General features: G+C 41.1%; 1 protein-coding gene across 1 annotated transcript in view; it reads left to right on the forward strand.

Moving 5' to 3' along the window:
- The first annotated feature begins 1,790 nt into the window (after positions 1-1,790).
- The window catches only part of LOC138945871 (FERM, ARHGEF and pleckstrin domain-containing protein 2-like), a 103,277-nt gene continuing 84,850 nt past the window's right edge, over positions 1,791-20,217 (forward strand). The window contains exons 1-5 of the mRNA XM_070317390.1: positions 1,791-2,330; positions 8,245-8,446; positions 16,492-16,596; positions 17,789-17,907; positions 18,829-18,926. Coding sequence (XP_070173491.1) covers positions 8,348-8,446; positions 16,492-16,596; positions 17,789-17,907; positions 18,829-18,926 — 421 coding nt within the window. The 5' untranslated portion in view covers positions 1,791-2,330; positions 8,245-8,347. The remainder of the gene's footprint in view (positions 2,331-8,244; positions 8,447-16,491; positions 16,597-17,788; positions 17,908-18,828; positions 18,927-20,217) is intronic.

Here is a 20,217-nt window from a genome sequence, read left to right on the forward strand (position 1 = left end):
ATGATTATTTTCTGTGATACATGCAGGTCAGTGATTTATTATGACATTTTTATGTGTTCATTTTGTTTTGTTTTTCTTTGTTTTGTTTCTTACGGGTTTTCTTTCAGTGTTTGGTTTGAATTTTCTTTTTTTCTTTCTTTCGCTGTGATTTTATTTTTTGTGATTTCGGGGAAATTGTAGAAAATACATTAAAAACGCTTATGTGAGCTCACGGCAGATACGTTTTCATTGTACCATCCTTCTGTAAAACCTAATAGCCTATCCGAGGGGAAAAGGTTTTAAGATATGGGGAGTCCGGGAGTCTTGAAATAAGGTTGAATTGACTGAATTTCTGCAGAAAACAGATTTATAGAGTCAAAAATCTGAGAATAAATGACAGATCTTAAAAGGAAAGAGAAAGAACAAAAAGCCCCAAAGAAAATCGGCTTACATCAAGTTCATTAGATGCTGGCCTTCTTCGTTTCTGTCACTGATAAAACATACACTTTTAGTTTTACTCAAAATATCAAAATGGAAAAGATTTTGCAGGTCACGGAGAGGAAATAGAACAAGATTAAAATAAAAATATACTCACCAGAAAACAGCAACAGGGAGATCTAAACACGAACTAGAGAAAGATTAAGAGAATGAGTTCAGAAGAATACAGACAGAGTTTTCATTCATTTTCTTTCTCTGTCTACTCTTTTTTTTTTTAGATTCTTGTTTTCGTTTTTGCTGATGAAGACGAAAGTCGAAAATAGTTCGTGTTTATTTGTTCATGTTGCTGTTTTCTGGTGAGTACATTTTTCTTGTTTTCTTGTTCAAAATATCAAAGAAAAAAAATACTGAAAAATTAGAGCAAGCAAAACTGAGCAGGACCGCGTCCCAAAACAGTGAGAGAACATTCATGAGAAAGTTTCATATCTAAAGCGGCCGTTATGAATGACGCCTGGCTTGAGCCGGAAAAAGAGACCACTTAACAATTTACCAGACTCTAACACTGTAACAGCTTCCGTTTTTCAACTCGACATCAAATTAACTTAATTTCACTTCCTGTCGCTGTGTCAAGTGTTTTTGCCCGAGAGCAGCTGCACTGGAATATTATACGAGAGAATGCACTGCACTTCAGCAAGTACTGATTTTCATTTGAATTATGATCAAACAAAGGGGGGGGGGGGGGCTGATAAAAAAGAGCCGCTTCGGTGACTGATGAGAAGTACGGACGATGATAGCCTTCCACTGTGTGTTTAGTATTGAAGTTGATAAGGAAGAATTCACTTGAGAGAGTTAAAACTGATTGGCTAAAAGTGAGGCTATTCAGTCAAGAGCAGTACAAAACTCAACTTGCTGGAGAAAAGTAAGAATTAATGCGGCACTGTTACCAAATCAAATCAAATAGAATCAAATTTTATTTTACGAGGGTTGTGGCATAAGCCGGCAATACAGTGGAGCTTTTTAGAGAGACTGAGAGATTATTGCAGCATCCACAAGACCCAAATTGACCTTCCCGGCTGGTTTCAACAGTTCGTGTAAATGCATTCTCATTCTAAAAATCTCTTTTGTATCCCCCCCTCCCAACACTGACAACAACAAAAACTTGACACCACACACACACCACACACACACACTGGTCACGTAAAACAAACAAATGCACAATAAAATAAAAATTTAAAAAACAGAAACGAACGTTGTTCTTTCCGTTGTTTCTTTATTTTTTTACTTGAAATTCACAATAATGATGATAAATGTAGTCAAACCACATTTTGTCGAGGCTGAGCCAGTTAGTAGGGCCTATACCAAGATTCAGGTGCAGAGACTGATTAAGGCCTTTAAAATACACATTGAATTCAGTTCCTGGCGTGCGACTCAAAGAGTAAAAACTCTGGCACAGCCGTAATGCAGAAACTTGATGATACAATGATACGCCGGTTAAACCACACTGCCTAGAGACTGCCTGGCTAATGAAAAATCAGAGGGAGGATACTGACACTGAACTGAGAGATTGACTGACCGGCAGCAGTAACCGCTACGATAAGATTTGTCAAAATAATCAATGCCACAGCGTGGGATCAATACAGAGGGAGGAGGAGTGGGAACATCCGCAACCCACTTCACTCAACGTCTGAATGACCGCAGGGTTCCTCTGCCCTCCCTGCGAACTGGAGACGGGAGGATCAGGGAATAAGGTCACTCAAGACAAGAGTTGCATCCCTTGCTTCCTTCTCCTGAACCTGAGAATGTGGGGACGAAGTGCTTGATACAGGGACTGTACCCGCATCTGCTTGTGATTCGTGATGGATTTAATTCCTTGTGGATTACTGTGATGATCGGCGCTGCTTCCTTCACACTTGGTAAGACCTTACGCATCTAATGGCCGGTTTTGATGGCTGGGGGTTAGTGCAGGTAGCGGCGAGGAGGTTTTACCCTAAGCGCAGACAGCGTCGGCTCTCACAGTCACACTACAGCGCCGTAAAATACGCTGGCGGAGTTTCACGCTGTTACTTTGTTAGTGTATTGAACATTACGACCTCGCTTTAAGTGCATGATTTATCCCTTGCTCTTTATATCTACACCCGCCTTTTCCTGTTTCTGCATTATTGTCGTTTCGATGTCGTCGCGTTTAGGCCGGTGTACTCGCGAATTATCGACTGATATTGTTGTTTGGGGAGGGCACTTCCACCGGCACAGTGCTGTGAGTGAGATTCGGGGGGAGAACAACATGGCTGCGTGCAGCCCTTGCTTTAGCAGCGCCGATGTTGCAAGGCATAATAAATACCCGCCATGATCTGTGTGCAATTTGTGTCTGCACTATTTTTTCTCCAGAAGTTCCCCGTCTGTTTATTATGTTAGTAGCGTTCAAGTACATGGCCTTCCCCCGGTGTCAGAAAGGATTAGTCATAGTGAGTGTCACAGTGGGAAGCTCTGGGAGTGTTGGCAGGAGTGCTGTGACGTTTACACACTTAGCAGTGTACCTGTCCATGTTGGACACACATGTGTACCCCATCACCACTGAAGCAGGCTGATATTGTTGTAGTGGAAGCCAGGACCGCCTTATATGTTATTGTTTGGGGTGGAGGTTAGTAAATCTAGCACTGTGTAGAGTAGAGGCTGTAAGTGTAACTGTTCTGTAACTTATAAGTGATAGATCAGCCTGCTGAGACTGAGCTCCCAGACTCGGAGACCAAGAGTTTGTGTTTGTTTATGCTATGGATTGGTTTGTTGCGATATGGTTGGGTCTTTGGAAGGGAAAAGACCATCTGGTTGCATGTAACCAATGTTCAATTTGTAAATATTATTAATATTAAATTAATATTAAACTTTTTTTTAATAGTAAACACAAATAAGACATCAGTGCGGCCATCAGTTTTGCTTCAAAAATCAAAGTTTCCACTAGTAAAATCTGGTCAAGATCTTCTCTTGTTGGTCAAACTCAAACTGAAAATGACTGGATTTAGAAGTGTGCAAGTTGAGTATGGTGAAACATGAAACAAATGTATTCAGTCACAATCACATTAGTGTACTCGCCTCAGTCATATCAAGATCAGTGTGTGACTGACTGTGAGTGTGACAGTCACTTGGCAGAGGGAAACGCTACCAATTTTTCTGTTTCACTTTCAGATACTTTTCAAAATATGCTACGACAGTGTTTTGATTGAATGATTTATCCCAATATTTTCTCAAAACTTTATTTTACTGCACAATCGGCGTCAGTAGTAAATGAGCAATGGCTTATGCTTTCCTTGATCCCCCCCCCCCCCCCCCCCCCCCGTGTTTTCTTGACCACACATTTCCTTATTCAGTTTTGGTTTTGGCCTTGCCAGCGTTTTGTGGACAAATCCAGAAAGATGTAGCTAGACAGCAGACTGTCCTTGTGGCATAGTTCAGAATACCTACCACCCAGCACATCCTTCAGTACGCCACTGCCCCAGGAATAATTTTGTTCGTACAGTCTGACGCTGAGTCTATTTGAGCCAAGCAGAGTCTGATTCTCTGAGTCTGAGTAGCTTGACCTAAGGTGACTGGCCTAATTCAGCCTAGGAACTGGAAGTTTAATTAAAGAAGGGAATTAACACAAGCAAGACAGCTGAACCACGGTTGGCCTAGTGGTAAGGCATCCGCCCCGTGATCGGGAGGTCGTGGGTTCGAACCCCAGCCGGGTCATACAGTCTAAGACTTTAAAATGGGCAATCTAGTGGCTGCTCCGCCTGGCGTCTGGCATTATGGGGTTAGTGCTAGGACTGGTTGGTCCGGTGTCAGAATAATGTGACTGGATGAGACATGAAGCCTGTGCTGCGACTTCTGTCTTGTGTGTGGCGCACGTTATGTCAAAGCAGCACCGCCCTGATATGGCCCTTCGTGGTCGGCTGGGCGTTAAGCAAACAAACAAATTTTCAGATTTAATCAGTGATGTTCCTAGGACTGGAGGGCAACAGGACAAAATGTCCTGAATCAAAAAACTAATAGGACATCATGTCCTGACTACAAAAAAACAATAGGACATTCAGATCAAGCGAACCAATCATGTCACCTAACCTTTTTAGATGCCAGTGCGGATTTGCGAAAGTTGCTGCAACCAACGGTGAACGAGTTTGAGGCAACGCCATCCTCCTGACAGATGGTGCAGAACATCAGTTCTTTTTATATTTAGTCAAGTTTTGACTAAATATTTTAACATCGAGGGGGAATCGAAACGAGGGTCGTGGTGTATGTGCGTGCGTGCGTGTGTGTGTGTGTGTGTGTGTGTAGAGCGATTCAGACTAAACTACTGGACCGATCTTTATGAAATTTGACATGAGAGTTCCTGGGTATGAAATCCCCAAACGTTTTTTTCATTTTTTTGATAAATGTCTTTGATGACGTCATATCCGGCTTTTCGTGAAAGTTGAGGCGGCACTGTCACGCCCTCATTTTTCAACCAAATTGGTTCAAATTTTGGTCAAGTAATCTTCGACGAAGCCCGGGGTTCGGTATTGCATTTCAGCTTGGTGGCTTAAAAATTAATTAATGACTTTGGTCATTAAAAATCGGAAAATTGTAACAAAAAATAAAAATTTATAAAACGATCCAAATTTACGTTTATCTTATTCTCCATCATTTGCTGATTCCAAAAACATATAAATATGTTATATTCGGATTAAAAACAAGCTCTGAAAATTAAATATATAAAAATTATTATTAAAATTAAATTGTCCAAATCAATTTAAAAACACTTTCATCTTATTCCTTGTCGGTTCCTGATTCCAAAAACATATAGATATGATATGTTTGGATTAAAAACACGCTCAGAAAGTTAAAACAAAGAGAGGTACAGAAAAGCGTGCTATCCTTCTTAGCGCAACTACTACCCCGCTCTTCTTGTCAATTTCACTGCCTTTGCCATGAGCGGTGGACTGACGATGCTACGAGTATACGGTCTTGCTGAAAAATGGCAGCTACTTGACTAAATATTGTATTTTCGCCTTACGCGACTTGTTCTTTGCTGTAGCTGAGCCAAGGGAACATAGAAAACCAGCTCTGCACAAACTTTCTGGTCGCCCCTACTTTCGTTTCTTGCGTCTCCTCCTGCGTCTCTTTCTGAGGTTGTAGATCTATTGGCTCACCTTCTGAGGCTTCAGTCTCCGACGGGGCCGAAGGCCCTGCAACTTGACTGTCCGTGTCGTCCTTTTTTTTTAACAAAGCCACTCAAAAGTGTCTGCCCTTTTCCCACGCAAACCTTTTTCTTCGGCGGCATCTTTGCAGAAATGTGGCGGCGGAAGTAAAGTGTCGCTGTCAAAAGTAGCGAGAGTTGTGGCTCTTGTAATATTGTTCGGTCGAGAGTTGCGTCCCTTGTGTTATTGTTCGACCGAGAGTGAAAATTGAAGTTCAAGTAGGCCCCGATTCGAACTCGTTTTAACGGGGTTTGATACTTCAGTTTGTACAGATTCTTCTTGCAGTGACCGCTCTAGACGTAATACTACTTCGGATCGGACATTTGACGGGACAGAGGTGTTTGCAATCGGTCATTTTACAACCTAAATCGGTCTATGACCGATGACCGACGCCTCGGAACATCACTGTTTAATGCGCCAATGGCGCAGGGCGCACAAGTAAATGAAACCCTGCATTCTGAGCATCCACTAGTAGTAGTAATAAACAGATGGGACAAGTAGTTGTTGTATCTGACTGGCATCATATTCACAATGCACGTTCGATTCCATAATGTATTAGCGTTACAACTGTCAGGTACAGGGATGTCGTTAGGCGTCGGACATCGGACATATAACGATGAAAATCCCCAAATGTCCGATTCACATTGCCGCATGTCGGTCAGATGTCCTATCGCCTGAGCGTGGTCATTGTCCGATATGTACTCCATTCCTTCGCGGACAGCGCAATATTCGTTAATTTTCATTTCAAGAAATCTTCTAAAAGACCAAACGCTCTTGTGTTCAGCTGACTCTGAAGTTGCCAGTGCCGCATGCGGATCTTTTCTTTTGTCGGGAATTCCTGAACCGTTTGCGGTATGCGCCGTTTGGGTATAACCGTCTCGGTGCAGCGCACTGATCTAAAAATAGTGGATTATTTTTAGATCAGTGCATGCTACAGGAGTACGGGAGACAACTCCAACTGACCAAATTTGTCGTCTGCTTTTGTTTTCGATACGAGACGAAGCACTGAATTATGCCGCTGAAAAAAAAACTAAAGCCTGCAAGAGATCAGCATTAGATCAAACCGATCATTTTGTTTTTCAACTTTTATCCAAATCATGCAGTTTGTAATCAAAGTAGGAGCTCTGAAGTTGTTCATGTTGGTTTCTTTTTTGTGGTTTCTATGAAACTAAACAAATACAACATTATATGCACACTGTGTTGATCAACTTGATGTATTTACTATATTATGTGTGTGTTCTACAGCGCGTGGGTGTGTGTGTGTGTGTGTGCGTGCGTGTGTGTGTGGGCGCATGACTTTGGAACAATTCCATGGAATGTGTTATAAGCTGGTTGGCGCAAATTCATAATGTCCTATTACACTTTCTGAAAGCGGTCAAATGTCCTATTGATGCTGAAGAACTCAGGACATTTGTCCTATAGGTATGAATTTGTAGCAACATCCCTGCAGGTACTTCATGTTCTAAGGCATAAAAAAAAAATAGGTGTGGTTACGGTAACCCGACCTACCCTATTTTTAGGGGCCGATCCTATAACTTTTTATTACATTTGTCAAAAGAAGAAAAAAAACGAGTGCAAAAAACGCAATGAAAGCGAAAGCGCCCGTGTCGCACACTTATTTCCCTGTCAAGTACCGTACTTTCCGGGTCATAAGGCGCGACTTTTTTCCTCGAGTTCGACCCCTGCGTCTTGTATAACGAAGCGCCTAATCCGTGTATGAAATACGAAAAAAATCAAAGAGACCGCTTGAGTACCAGTCAAACAACTTGTGATAATGCATGTTTCAGCTACTAGGTACTGCCCTGCCTTTGATCTGGCCGCACACACAGATTTCCACTCTGTTAAACTCGGTCACTGACCGGTCACTGACCCCGATGCAGGAAGTGTTTCCTCTCTCAGATATGACAGGGGAACCACCTCTCATGGCAAAAACTGGGTCATTTTGGTGCGCCCTATTGGCCCCCTGCGTCCAATGGGTGACTGGATTACAATTTTTTTTTTAAAAGAAGGGGGTGCGTCTTAGATAACAAAGCGCCTTGTCACCCGGAAAGTACGGTAGGTTTAATTTGTACACATTAGAAAAAAAAGTTTAAAAAAAAAAAAAGTGATTGCCTACCTACCTACCCTATTTTTTGGGGCTATGTTACCGTAACCACACCTATTTTTTTTTTGTGCCTAAGGATATAAAAAAAAAAAAATAGGGAAAATCCCAATGTTGCCACCAGTACGTAATTTTTCTCCTTTCCTATAGAAACAGTGAGGCAAGCTATACGAAACATTGTAGGCTTGCCTCCGTGTTTCTATTGAAATGGAAACAAGGGAAAGCAACTGACTCTTCCACAACACATACAAACTTGACAGAGTTATATAATTTCCAAACATCGTCTATTGAAGGTTTGTTCAGAAGGGAATTCTAGTGCAGTTTTGGAGTTTATGTCTAACTTCAAGGAGTCAAGCTAAACATTGATGTATTGTTTTGTGTCAGCGTGTTTGTGTTTTTGCAAGGGTGCATGCACACTCTGTTCACGTACACGTGTGTGTGATTTTCTGATTGAATGCTGTTGGATGGGTTTTTTCTCACTTCTGGCACAGAGTTCAAAACTGTTTTCTGTTGCAGGTTAAGGACCAAATGAAGGTGTACTTGACATGACCTTGAAGATAAGATTAAGAGCCAGCAAGTGCAGGGACGAGGTGTGCGTTTAGAAGAGGTCAAGGTCACCATGGCTGACCCAAGGTCACCCAAATCGCCCCGCAAGGGCAAGATGGTCAGCCTGCGAGTGTCGTTCCTCAATGACACTGTGCACGCCTTTCAGATGCCTGTAAGTACCATGTCTTTTTTCCAGTGATTTCACCCTTGTTGTGTTACCAATACCATTGAATGGTTTCGGTTGCTTGCAAGTTAGAACAAGTCGCACTTTTTCACCAAGACGGTATGGCATCGTCAGGCAGTGAAAAAGGCATCGTGGAAAAGGCAGTAAAATTGAAAAGCCAGAATAGCGCGGTAGTGGTTGCGCTGAGCAGGAAAGCACGCTTTTCTGTATAGATCTCTATTCTTTTTACCCACCTTCGGAGCTTGCTTTTCATCCAAACATAACATATCTATAGTATATGTTTTTTGAATCAGGAACCGACAAAGAATAATTAGTTTTCAGATTTTTAATGACCAAATTCATTAATTAATTATTAAGCCTCCTACCTGAATTTATACAATACCATAGTCCGGCCTTCGTCAAAGATTGCTTGGCCAAAATTTCAATCCATTTGATCAAAAAATGAGGGCGTGACAGTGCCGCCTCAACTTTAAGCCGGAAATGACGTCATCAAAGATATGTATATGTATAGGTTACAACACGAGTGGTTTTTGAGTCACTTGAGAAAAAGTGACTCTATGTAATCGGTCAGTGTTAGTCTGTCCGGCCGGCCGGCCGTCCGGCCGGCCGTCCGTAGACACCACCTTAACGTTGGACTTTTCTCGGAAACTATCAAAGCGATCGGGCTCATATTTTGTTTAGTCGTGACCTCCAATGACCTCTACACTTTAACGATGGTTTCGTTGACCTTTGACCTTTTTCAAGGTCACAGGTCAGCGTCAAAGGAAAAATTAGACATTTTATATCTTTGACAAAGTTCATCGGATGTGATTGAAACTTTGTAGGATTATTCTTTACATCAAAGTATTTACATCTGTAGCCTTTTACGAACGTTATCAGAAAAACAAGGGAGATAACTAGCCTTTTCTGTTCGGCAACACACAACTTAACGTTGGGCTTTTCTCGGAAACTATAAAAGTGACCGGGCTCAAATTTTATGTGAACGTGACTCATTGTGTTGTGAATAGCAATTTCTTCCTGTCCATCTGATGCCTCATATAATATTCAGAACTGCGAAAGTGACTCGATCGAGCGTTTGCTCTTCTTGTTTATATGGCTTGTATTTCAGTCAAGACCCAGCGGATGAATATCATCGGGAGACACGAGCCTTTGGCGAGTGGCTCTCGATTGATATTCCCGCTGGGTCTTGACTGAAATACAAGCCATATAAAAAACCACGAGTGTTGTAATCTGTATATCCCATTCTACCATCAAACACAAAGTGTAGACTACTAGCGGCACTGTTGCGATCTGTGGAGTGTGAAACAGTGTTTTCAGCGAGACTTGGCCTTTTTGCAACCTTAAACTAAGTGACCGTCGCTGAAAAAATAAAACGAATGAGTGCATCTATAAGTACGCGGTAACACTACTTTCAGACCGTTTAAAAGCTTTAAGTAAAGGTTCATAAGTTGCAAGAAAGTAATGAAGTCGTATAGAAATCCATTTAGTTGAAGCGCACAATTCTTTTGCGTTTCAGGTCGGCGGAACGGGGAAACCGGTTTGGCCCCCATTTGGCTTACTCGACTCGATTCAGAATCGATTCCACGTTGTTTTTTTCGAACGCATTATTATACAATTAGTCTTATTGACAGAGAAGCAAATTTTAGGGAACACATATGTAGATTTAACCATTTGTTCCCTATTTGAAATGTATCTACATGATAAACTGTTTTGCGAGTGTGTTTGCATGAACCTAAACTGGTATGGGTGCGAGGAAAACAGGACCCAAGTCTGTCACCGCCGCTTGATTGCATTTTGAAAGAATATGACTGGATTACGGAAAAATACACACATGTTAAGTTCTTAGATACCTTCATCGCCAATGTGGACTTACTGCAGAGCCAGGCAAAAGAGTAGACTTGCTCGCAAAACACGTGAAACAGCTGATGATAGCGAAGCCCAACCGTGCCAGGTAAGGACGGTCTGACAGATTCTCAAAAGTCGTCTGCTAACGAAGCAAGGGGAGGGTACTCGTGTTTTTGTTTTGGTTCGCTAGCATCTGGTTATCTTGTAAGTTGAATGTTCGTTTTTTCCCACCTGCATTGCTTTCATAATGAAAGAAACGTTTGCTTATTGCATCTCATATATCAGATCAGTTCTGAGATTCATTTTTGCGTGCAACTGATATGGTTTTCTGAGCCGTGCAATACGATTTTGGAACTTCATACAAATGTGTCACATTGTTCGGCGCGAGGTCAAAGGTCGGGAGCAAAGTAGTTCTTCGCCCAAATCGGAATCTGCACTATCATATATTTTTTTGAGTCCATGATGTATTTATTGAGCTATAAAAATACAACATATATACCCATACTGAAGTAACAGAGACAAAGAAGGGAGGTCATGGGATATATAATATATATATGGTCAAGGCTCAGGAGGTGGCTCGAGTGCAGAAATCACCAGTTGGCATTTTTGACTGCGATTCTAAGGTTGAAGATAAAGAATTAATGAAATCAAACTGTTGTCACTTGATCTTATATAATCAAAGCTTCGTGTGATGACATAAAATGAGTTAAACTAGCTTTCTGTCATTAAAAAAAAAAATGTTTTAATGAAAAATCGACGATCGTGGTGGAAGAAAAACGTGACAGACATACCTGTGTGTCACTTCAGACGGCATTTTTCACCATAACAAGATCGAATCAAGAGTCAATTTATTGATTTCCGAATTCTTAAAACGTTATCAATTCCTATTGACGTTACGTGCGTGTCAAATATTTGTTCGTTTCTTGTTTATATAGAGCGTCATCAATCGTGCTCAAACACAACGCGTGGTGTCATGTTTGGGTGATAGCGATCGATGTTAACTTGAAAGAAATATCCGCATCCAACACACGTGATTAACCTCTAATCTGAAAGATTTTATGTTTTAGTTCTTGGATTAATCAGCAAGCGAACATTTTAAACTCTGACGTAGCAAGAAATTTACATTGATTTTGCGGAAGCGATATGGTGTCAACAAACCGTTGCGTTTGGACACGAAAAAGGAACAATGTATGTGTATTTTTCACTCCATTTTTTGGAGATTAATCCGGCATGGAAGTGAAAACCACTCCAATTTAGAATATTGCGCCATTTGAAGACAAAGCGCGCGATGGACGCCGAGGATAGGCCGAAAGGTAAGGTTTTTATTTTGGCGTCATTTGTTGAGTTTGTGCAAATCCAGCGAAATTATGGATAGAATATGAAGTAATGACCACATTAGGCTTTCGAGTGCTGAGTTCTGTTTCTCTGATAAAACTAGAGATCCTGTCTGAATAATTGTGCTTTCATCAACACTTTCCTTCGTTCCTACATTTGTCAATTTTTGCTTTGTCATGTGCATTCATGCCGATCATGTGGTGTCACTGTTGCGTTTTTGGTTTGATAGAGCAAAGTACGTTTTCAACCATCAATGATGCATCCCTTCATGAAATCACTTCGTGAAGTACCCCTAAAAGTCATTTACTGCGATTTACAAGATACGTGGTTGATATTATGGGATGCAGGAGATCAAACGCAACTTTACACCAAGTCCGAGGTCGTCAGCGTTATGTTTAAACTCGTTCAACTAAATGTCTTCTAACATACACTAATTTTTGTGGCAGATTGAATACTATGCATTAACATCATCATTGGGTCTGAACTTGTAGACCCTTATTGTGTCTGATCGCCGAGTGCTAGTTTTATGTCCAAACATAACTTGACGCTATGCACAGTCGATCTCTGCTGCCACGGCTGGTGTAATGTTAGGTTTGGGCACTCGGTTTTTTACTTATTTTATTTTTGGTAAAGAAAAACAGATGTAGAATTTAATATTGATATTATCTGTTTCAAATAACTTTCCCCCCCATAGAAACCACGTTTTTGTTGTAGTTAGTGTGATCCATGTCCAAACACAACATAACACATCAGTGTCAGCTTGAACTGTCACAGTGTTGTAGTGTAATATTGAGTTTAATTTTTATAGTTTCTTAGTCTATTTTCATCTAGCTTTCCTTTTTATCTAGCATTTTGTACAGGTAAATGTAGACTATACATTTTTTCCTTTTAATTGGTTTGAACATGGTCTTAAGTTATGTTTGGGCATTTTTTCATGGTACAAAAACTTTTTCTAAGGTTGCCCCTCACCTATTCAGTAAACTTAGCTCTGTAGCAGCCTTTTATGTGCACACAATGGCATCTGAATTGGATGGCTTACTTACACCCATAGTTCCAGAGGATGTAATTTTATCTTTTGTCTCCCGCAGTGGGGCACTGCGGTTATGAAATTAAAGGCCCCTCCTGTTTTTGGAACCGCAGGAGCTTTCTAGTTTGCTGTTAGGTAGATTTTTGGTTCCTCTTTCCTGTCATGCTCTCTTTTTCTTCATGAATTCTTTTCTTTTTTCTGCCTTCTTGCTCATTCACCTGTATTTTTTCCAAAAATCTCTTCTCTTGCCGCTTGTCTCGCGATTCATGTATAGTTTAATCTGTTAGTGTTCTGATGTAAGTCCAGCAGTAGATAGGTTAAGCCTATTTTAACATACTGGAAACTGGTAATCTTCCAGTAGGTATTAATTTAGTTTTACTAAAGCCTGCTGGGACACAAGTAATGGGTTAGTGCATTTGTAAACAGGAATCGCTTGACAAGTGGCCCCCTTCATCCCCCCCTTCCTCGTCCTGATATGGCTCTGCGCAGTCGGCTGGACGTTAAGCAACAAATAAAAGAAAAAAGAAAAAGAAATATCTTTTGTCACGGTGTCATGTTATGTTTCATGGCGTCATGTTATGCTCAAACAGCAAATTTTCTGTGCAAACATAAAAGATTAAGTTTACACATCAGATTATTTGGTGGCTAATAATTACCTACCATCGCTGCATGTAGATAGCTGTCCTCCTGTTCTTTCATTATGTTTGGTTTTGCCACTTTAGCCTGATTAAGACTGTGTCACGGCGTCATGTTATGTTTCATGGCGTCAAGTTATGTTTAAGTGTTTTAATTTCAGAATAACTTTTTCTAAGGTTGTGACTTGGCTATGCAGTTAACTGTGCAATGTAGCTACCAATGCTATGCACACAATGGCTTCTGAATTTGATATTTTATTTGCATCTATAGCTCCAGATGATGTAAGTTTATCTTTTGTCACGGCGTCATGTTATGTTCAAGCATGGCTACTTTTTCTTTTTTCCCTCTCATTTAAAGACAAGGTAACACATCCACTTTTTTTTTTTTGGCAAAGGAAATTTGATGACTATAATTAGTATTTTCATTATGATATTTTGGAGACACACAAACATTATCTATGTTTTCTGTTTTGGACTTAGTATTGATAGTATTTTGTCTTTGAACTCCATGCTGCATTTTGACTTAGTGTTTTGGTGTCATGTTATGTTTAAGCAATTTCAAGCTCAGGTATTTGACCCAATTAGAGATTCTTACCTGCTTATCTTGTTTGTATTGATGGATGTGTGGTCTAGCAATAAAGAAACACCACCAACATTTCTTTTTGTTTGTTCTTGGATCATTAAATTGCCTGAATCTGAAATTGTGATGGCGTCATGTTATGTTTGAACATTGATATTATTTTTGTAAATACATCTAAACGATGGCTCAAGTGTGAAAAACATTTTTCGTAGAAGTTTAGCATGACCATACCTAGTAAATTGTCGGGAAATTGTCAGCTTGTAATTACATTGAAATTTGTTCTTGCATGTCACACTCATTGGAGTCACCTCCAGAGCCTTGACCATATATATCTATATATATATACGACTAGTGTCTGTCTGTCTGTGTGTCTGTCTGTCTGTGCGCGATGCGCGGCCAAGGTTCTCGATGGATCTGTTTCAAATTTGGTGATCATATTCAGGTACACCCTGGACACAACCTGGTCGATGAGATATTTCAACACGTGCTCTCAGCGCGCTGCGCGGAACCGATTTTGGTTCCACCTCAGCTATTTTGGTTCCACCTCAGCTTACCCGGGCCCCCATACCGACACACCATAGCCGCTACACCACATCACAACGCCAAAGTTCTCGGTGGTTCTTTTTCAAATTTGGACACCGTATTCAGCTACACCCCGGACACAATATCATCGATGAGATATTTCAACACGTGCTCTCAGCGCGCAGCGCTAAACTCATGTTCGTTTTTGTGTTCATTTCACCATTATAAGTAACTCTTCCTTATCTTCTCCAGTGTTTGGCGTTTATCTCCCTTCCTTCGTGTGGCTTTCCCGTTCAGTTGTAAGTTACTATTTATTTTTAGAATGTCACTGCGCTGTCCAGAACGCTTCCCTTGCACCCGTAAGTTGTTCTTACTGTCAAAGTGAAAAGGTCGAATCAATTTATAGCCACGCGAAAAATACACTCTCACCTATCTCTATATATTTATAGATACAGATATGCATATATATATACGGCTTCTCTGTGTGTGTGTGTGTTTGTGTGTGTGTGTAGGCAAAAACCTATGTATTATAGAGTTCTGTTTGTGATGGGGTCTAGCGGCTTTTGTCTGTCTGCATGTTCTGGCATGTGAGAAGCCACAGCAGATAATATAGGGCTAAGAAATAAGCTCTAAAATTCTCAATCCCGTTTGACAGGACTTCGCCTTTCAAAGGTGATTGTGGTGAACCGCCACGCTGTCTGTCTCTGTCGCGCCGTTCACCCCAAATTCCCGTTTCTGAGAGTGACTATTTTTAGAATGTCACTGCGCTGTCCAGAACGCTTCCCTTGCACCCGTAAGTTGTTCTTACTGTCAAAGTGAAAAGGTCGAATCAATTTATAGCCACGCGAAAAATACACTCTCACCTATCTCTATATATTTATAGATACAGATATGCATATATATATACGGCTTCTCTGTGTGTGTGTGTGTTTGTGTGTGTGTGTAGGCAAAAACCTATGTATTATAGAGTTCTGTTTGTGATGGGGTCTAGCGGCTTTTGTCTGTCTGTATGTTCTGGCATTTGAGAAGCCACAGCAGATAATATAGGGCTAAGAAATAAGCTCTAAAATTCTCAATCCCGTTTGACAGGACTTCGCCTGCAGAGGTGATTGTGATGAACCGCCACGCTGTCTGTCTCTGTCTCGCGATTCACCCCGGCGAAGCCGGGTATTCCTCTAGTATATATATATATAGACTAGATGATTACCCGCTTCGCCGGGTACCGGCTTCGCCGGGAAAAAGTAGAGCCGAATACCAGGCTGCGCCTGGGACCCGGCTTTGCCGGGTGTACGCCGGCTTTGCCGGCGCACGAAGGAAGGGAGATCTAAAAATAGTAACGTGCAGTGACCTTCTTAAAATAGTAACGGGAATATGGATTGACGCCACACGAAGGAAGGGAGATCTAAAAATAGTAACGTGCAGTGACCTTCTAAAAATAGTAACGTAGTAACGGGAATATGGATTGACGCCACACGAAGGAAGGGAGATAAACGCGCAAAACAAAACACTGGAGAAGATAAGGAAGAGTTACTGGGAATGGATATAGTGGATATACAGAAAAACCAAAATCGGTTCAGCGCTGCGCGCTGAGAGCACGTGTTGAAATATCTCATCGATGAGGTTGTGTCCGGGGTGTAGCTGAATACGGTCTCCAAATTTGAAAAAGATCGACCGAGAACTTTGGCCGTGCATCGCGAACAGACACACAGACACTAGTCGTATATAGATATCGGAAAAATGTTTAAAAAAAAGTCTGGGGACATTATGCTCAGAACCTCTCATGTGAAGTTTCATGAAGATCGGTCCAGTAGTTTTCTCTGAATCGCTCCACACACACACACACACATACACCACCACCCTCGTCTCGATTCCCCGACTATGTTAAAACATTTGGTCTAAACAAATGTACAAAACGTACACACTGATATTTTCAAGGAAAGCGCTTTGTAAGTTACTTTTCACTTGATGCAGAATGCAATTTCAAGATTTTTGGGCAACAGACATTATAATTTATAAATAAAATAAAGCTGATTGTTTCTAGGTCATTAGCATTTTGACTATCAAGTTTCTCATTGGAATGCTACCCCAGGTGAAGGCGGTGGGAATCACGCTGTGGGAGGCTGTGGTCACCCATCTACAGATGCTGGAGGCAGACTACTTTGGTCTGGAATACACCAACCACAACGGGGATGAGGTATGCTTTTGTTGGACTTTTAGGACGGGCGCATCGGCCGAGTGGATAAAACATTGGCCTCCTATGCGGAAGGTTGTGGGTTCGAACTCCGGCCGCACCTGGTGTGTTAAGGGTGGAGATTTTTCCAATCTCCCAGTGTGTGCAGACTTGCTAGTGCCTTATAAATCTCCCTTCGTGTGTACATGCAAGCACAAGAACAAGTGCACACGGAAAACATCCTGTAATCCATGTCATAGTTTGGTTGGTTAGAGAAACACAAAAATACCCAGCATGCTTCCCCTGAAAGCGGCTTATGGCTGCCTGAATAACGGGGGGAAAACAGTCATACACGTAAAAACCCACTCGGCAAAAACATGAGTGAATGTGGGAGTTTCAGCCCATGAACGAAGAAGAAGAAGCTGCAGTGTTAGGACACTACATGCTTTAAATATCGTAGCGAGTGTCAACTTTTCTATCCAGTAAGTTATTGTGGATCCAGTACTTGCTGTTCCTTGCATCAGTTGATGCCACATGAAGTCTTTAGGCCAAAAAAAAAAATAGGTCTGTTTACGGTAACCCGACCGACCCTAGTTTTTTCGCGCGACCCTAGACTTTTTTTTGGCATTTGGGAAAAAAAGAAAAAAAAATCTTGGTTTTTTTGGCAAAATAACATAAAAATATGGTTTTTTGGAGAAGAAAAAAAAAATCCCGACCTACCGACCCTATTTGTTTGGCCTATGTTACCGTAAACAGACTTTTTTTTTTGTTGCCTTATCACGTGTTTCCTGTAGCCTATGTGGTGCTGGATTTGCCTCCGACAACTCGACAACTCGATGAAAAGATGTTGGGAACAGAGTTGAAAAGGGTGTGTATGGTTTAGGGTAGACATCAGTAAGTGGTCACTGATGACGACATTTTGAAATGACTGGTGAAATACCATTCTTACGCTATGTACATGCAGCTTTTCAGACATTGGCAGCCTTTTACAAATGGAGAGTTCATCCAGTATGAGTCTCCAGAGTAGTAGCAGAACTGTGTGATTCAGTCTTCCTTTGATTCTTTTGCAATGTGTAACGTTTCTGTTGATATTTGATATCAACATTATATTTAATATTTAATAATTTATAAATATCTACCTTGAATTTTCTTCTTCTTCTTGTCGATCACTCAACCTTGAATTTTCAAGATCCTCATTACTCTATGTGTGTTGCAGTGCTGGTTAGACAACGACAAGCAGATACTGAAACAACTGCCATCCCCAGACGCACCACTACGTTTTGGTGTCAAGTTTTATACACCTGATCCTGGGCTTTTGGAGGATGAACTGACAAGGTTGGCACCAGATTTGTCTTGCCTTGTTGACAATAACATCAATTTTGGCCAGAGACATGTTCACGTTTTGTTGAAGTAATCTTTCCACACAGAAAATGAAGCCATGATTGTGCTAGACACTTTTCAATTGAATATTACTACTGCGGAAGTTTTGGTAGGTTTAGGTACATTATGATGATTATCACATTTCCCCTTCACTGATCTTAGTGCATCCTGTGCTGGGCGCATACAGTTGGTGGGATTTAACAAGATATTTCCGGTATTTTCTTCAAACAGTCATTAACCGGTCATGCATCCTGTTTGATATTTCCTCTGACCAGTTCCCTCCTGACAAATTATGATGCAATCATTGTGTTCATGTCTAGTTCGACTGTTTGACTTTGAATACCAAAGTGACCGGTTTCTGTCAGAGACAAAATTGATCCGATTCAGAGATATTGGTTAAAATGGCTAGCGCGTTCAGTCTTCACTGGTTGTTGTAGGCATTATTGAGTCTGACTCTGAGCTATATAAATTATAATACATGTTTTAAGACCCCCTCCCCCTCGTTTTAAGACTCCCTCCCTTTTAAGACCATTTTCCTCAGATGTTCGGTCAATAATCTCTGTACCTGTATTTACCCACATTTTAACTTTAAGATCCCCTCCTTTTGAAGACCTGATTTTCTCAGATTTTTTTTATCTTTAGAGGGGTTAATTAGCTGTAGCTAATTAAGAAGACTGCAAATGCAATTGAACAGGAGATAACATTTTTAAATGCACTTAGTGACCCCAGCAAGCCATTGATTGTTACCCCGTGCATGTGACAAACTTATGAATTGTTAATTTAGACAATGAACCCACATTCGTGGGGGTTTGTGTGTTAATAATACTGTTGCGCATTTCTTTTTCCAATGAACTCATGACATTTATTTGCTTTCAGGTATTGCTTTGCATTGCAAATTCGTCGTGACTTGTTTGCGGGAGAACTTCACTGCAGCGAAAACACAGCTGCACTGTTAGCGTCCTATATTGTGCAAGGTATGTGCCATTGTTGTTTTGTCTATAAGCTGGAAGTTTTTGTTGATTGTAGTGGGGGTGTTTGCGTCATTCTCTTTTAGCTGTTGTCTCTTTTGTGTTCTTCCTGATTTTACCTCGTCTGTGTGTGTGGCTGGCTGGCTGGCTAGCTCTGTCAGTGAGTCTAGAGTGAGCGAGAAAGAGAGACAGAGATGCTCCTTCAGCAAGGAACATTCATATGTTCTTTGCCTTTTTCCAGAGCAAAATTCTGTTGTTTCTTCTTCTTCTTCTTCATTCATGGGGTGAAACTCCCACGTTCACTCATGTCTGCACGAGTGGATTTTTACGTGTATGGCCGTTTTTACCCTGCCATTCAGGCAGCATAGGCTGATTATTGAGGAAGCATGCTGTTACTCGGACATGGGTTACAGGATCTTTTCCGTGCGCACTTTGTCTTGTGCTTGCGTGTATACACCAGGGGGGAGGCACTAGCAGGTCTGCACATACGTTGACCCGGGAGATCGGAAAAAATCTCCACCCTTAACCCACCAGGCGGCTTTGGCCAGGATTTGAACTCACACCCTTCTGATTAGGAGGCCGATGTCTTATTCACTATGTACTGCGCCCGTCAAAAATCTGTTTATTCTCTTTGACGCTTAGCAAATCAGTTTTCATCAGCTCTATCATCACTACCACCATTCTCATTATTATTGATGTCCTTTGCGTCTCCTCCATAGTTTCTTGGACTCTTAGCAAATCATCGTCTTTGTCATCTACCATCACTACCATCATTTTCATCATCATTGATTGTTTCCTGCGTGTCCTCCTTCGCCATTTTCTCATCATCGCCATCATCCTCATTTTCATATATCTTTGTAATGATCTTTTCAGGCTTTATTCTGTACTCATATCTAACTCATCTTTGTCTGTTTTATAGTCTGTCTCCCTCTTCGTCAGATTATGAAAGATGCTTTCTGTTCAATGATTTAAGAATTTGCTGTCTTCTCAATTTTGCATTTTTAGTATACCTAAAAGTGATTAGTGAGACATTTTGGTCGAAGCATCAGACTCGAGTCAATGTGATAGCTAAGTACAGACAAGGAAAGGACCTTCTGTATTCATATTTTGCGTAGTTTTTGTTATTGATGAAATGGGGGGGGGGGGGGGGAGGGTTGGTGCTTTTGTTTGATCCATGTCGGTCGTAGTGTTTAAATGATGTTTTCTCAATTAGAACGATCAAGATGTGCTATTTCAGGTGTAGGTGCTACCGCTGATTTTAAACATATGACTACAGGCTCAAATATTTCAGAAATTC

The sequence above is a fragment of the Littorina saxatilis genome, linkage group LG13, assembly GCF_037325665.1.
Source record: "Littorina saxatilis isolate snail1 linkage group LG13, US_GU_Lsax_2.0, whole genome shotgun sequence".
NCBI lineage: Eukaryota > Metazoa > Mollusca > Gastropoda > Littorinimorpha > Littorinidae > Littorina > Littorina saxatilis.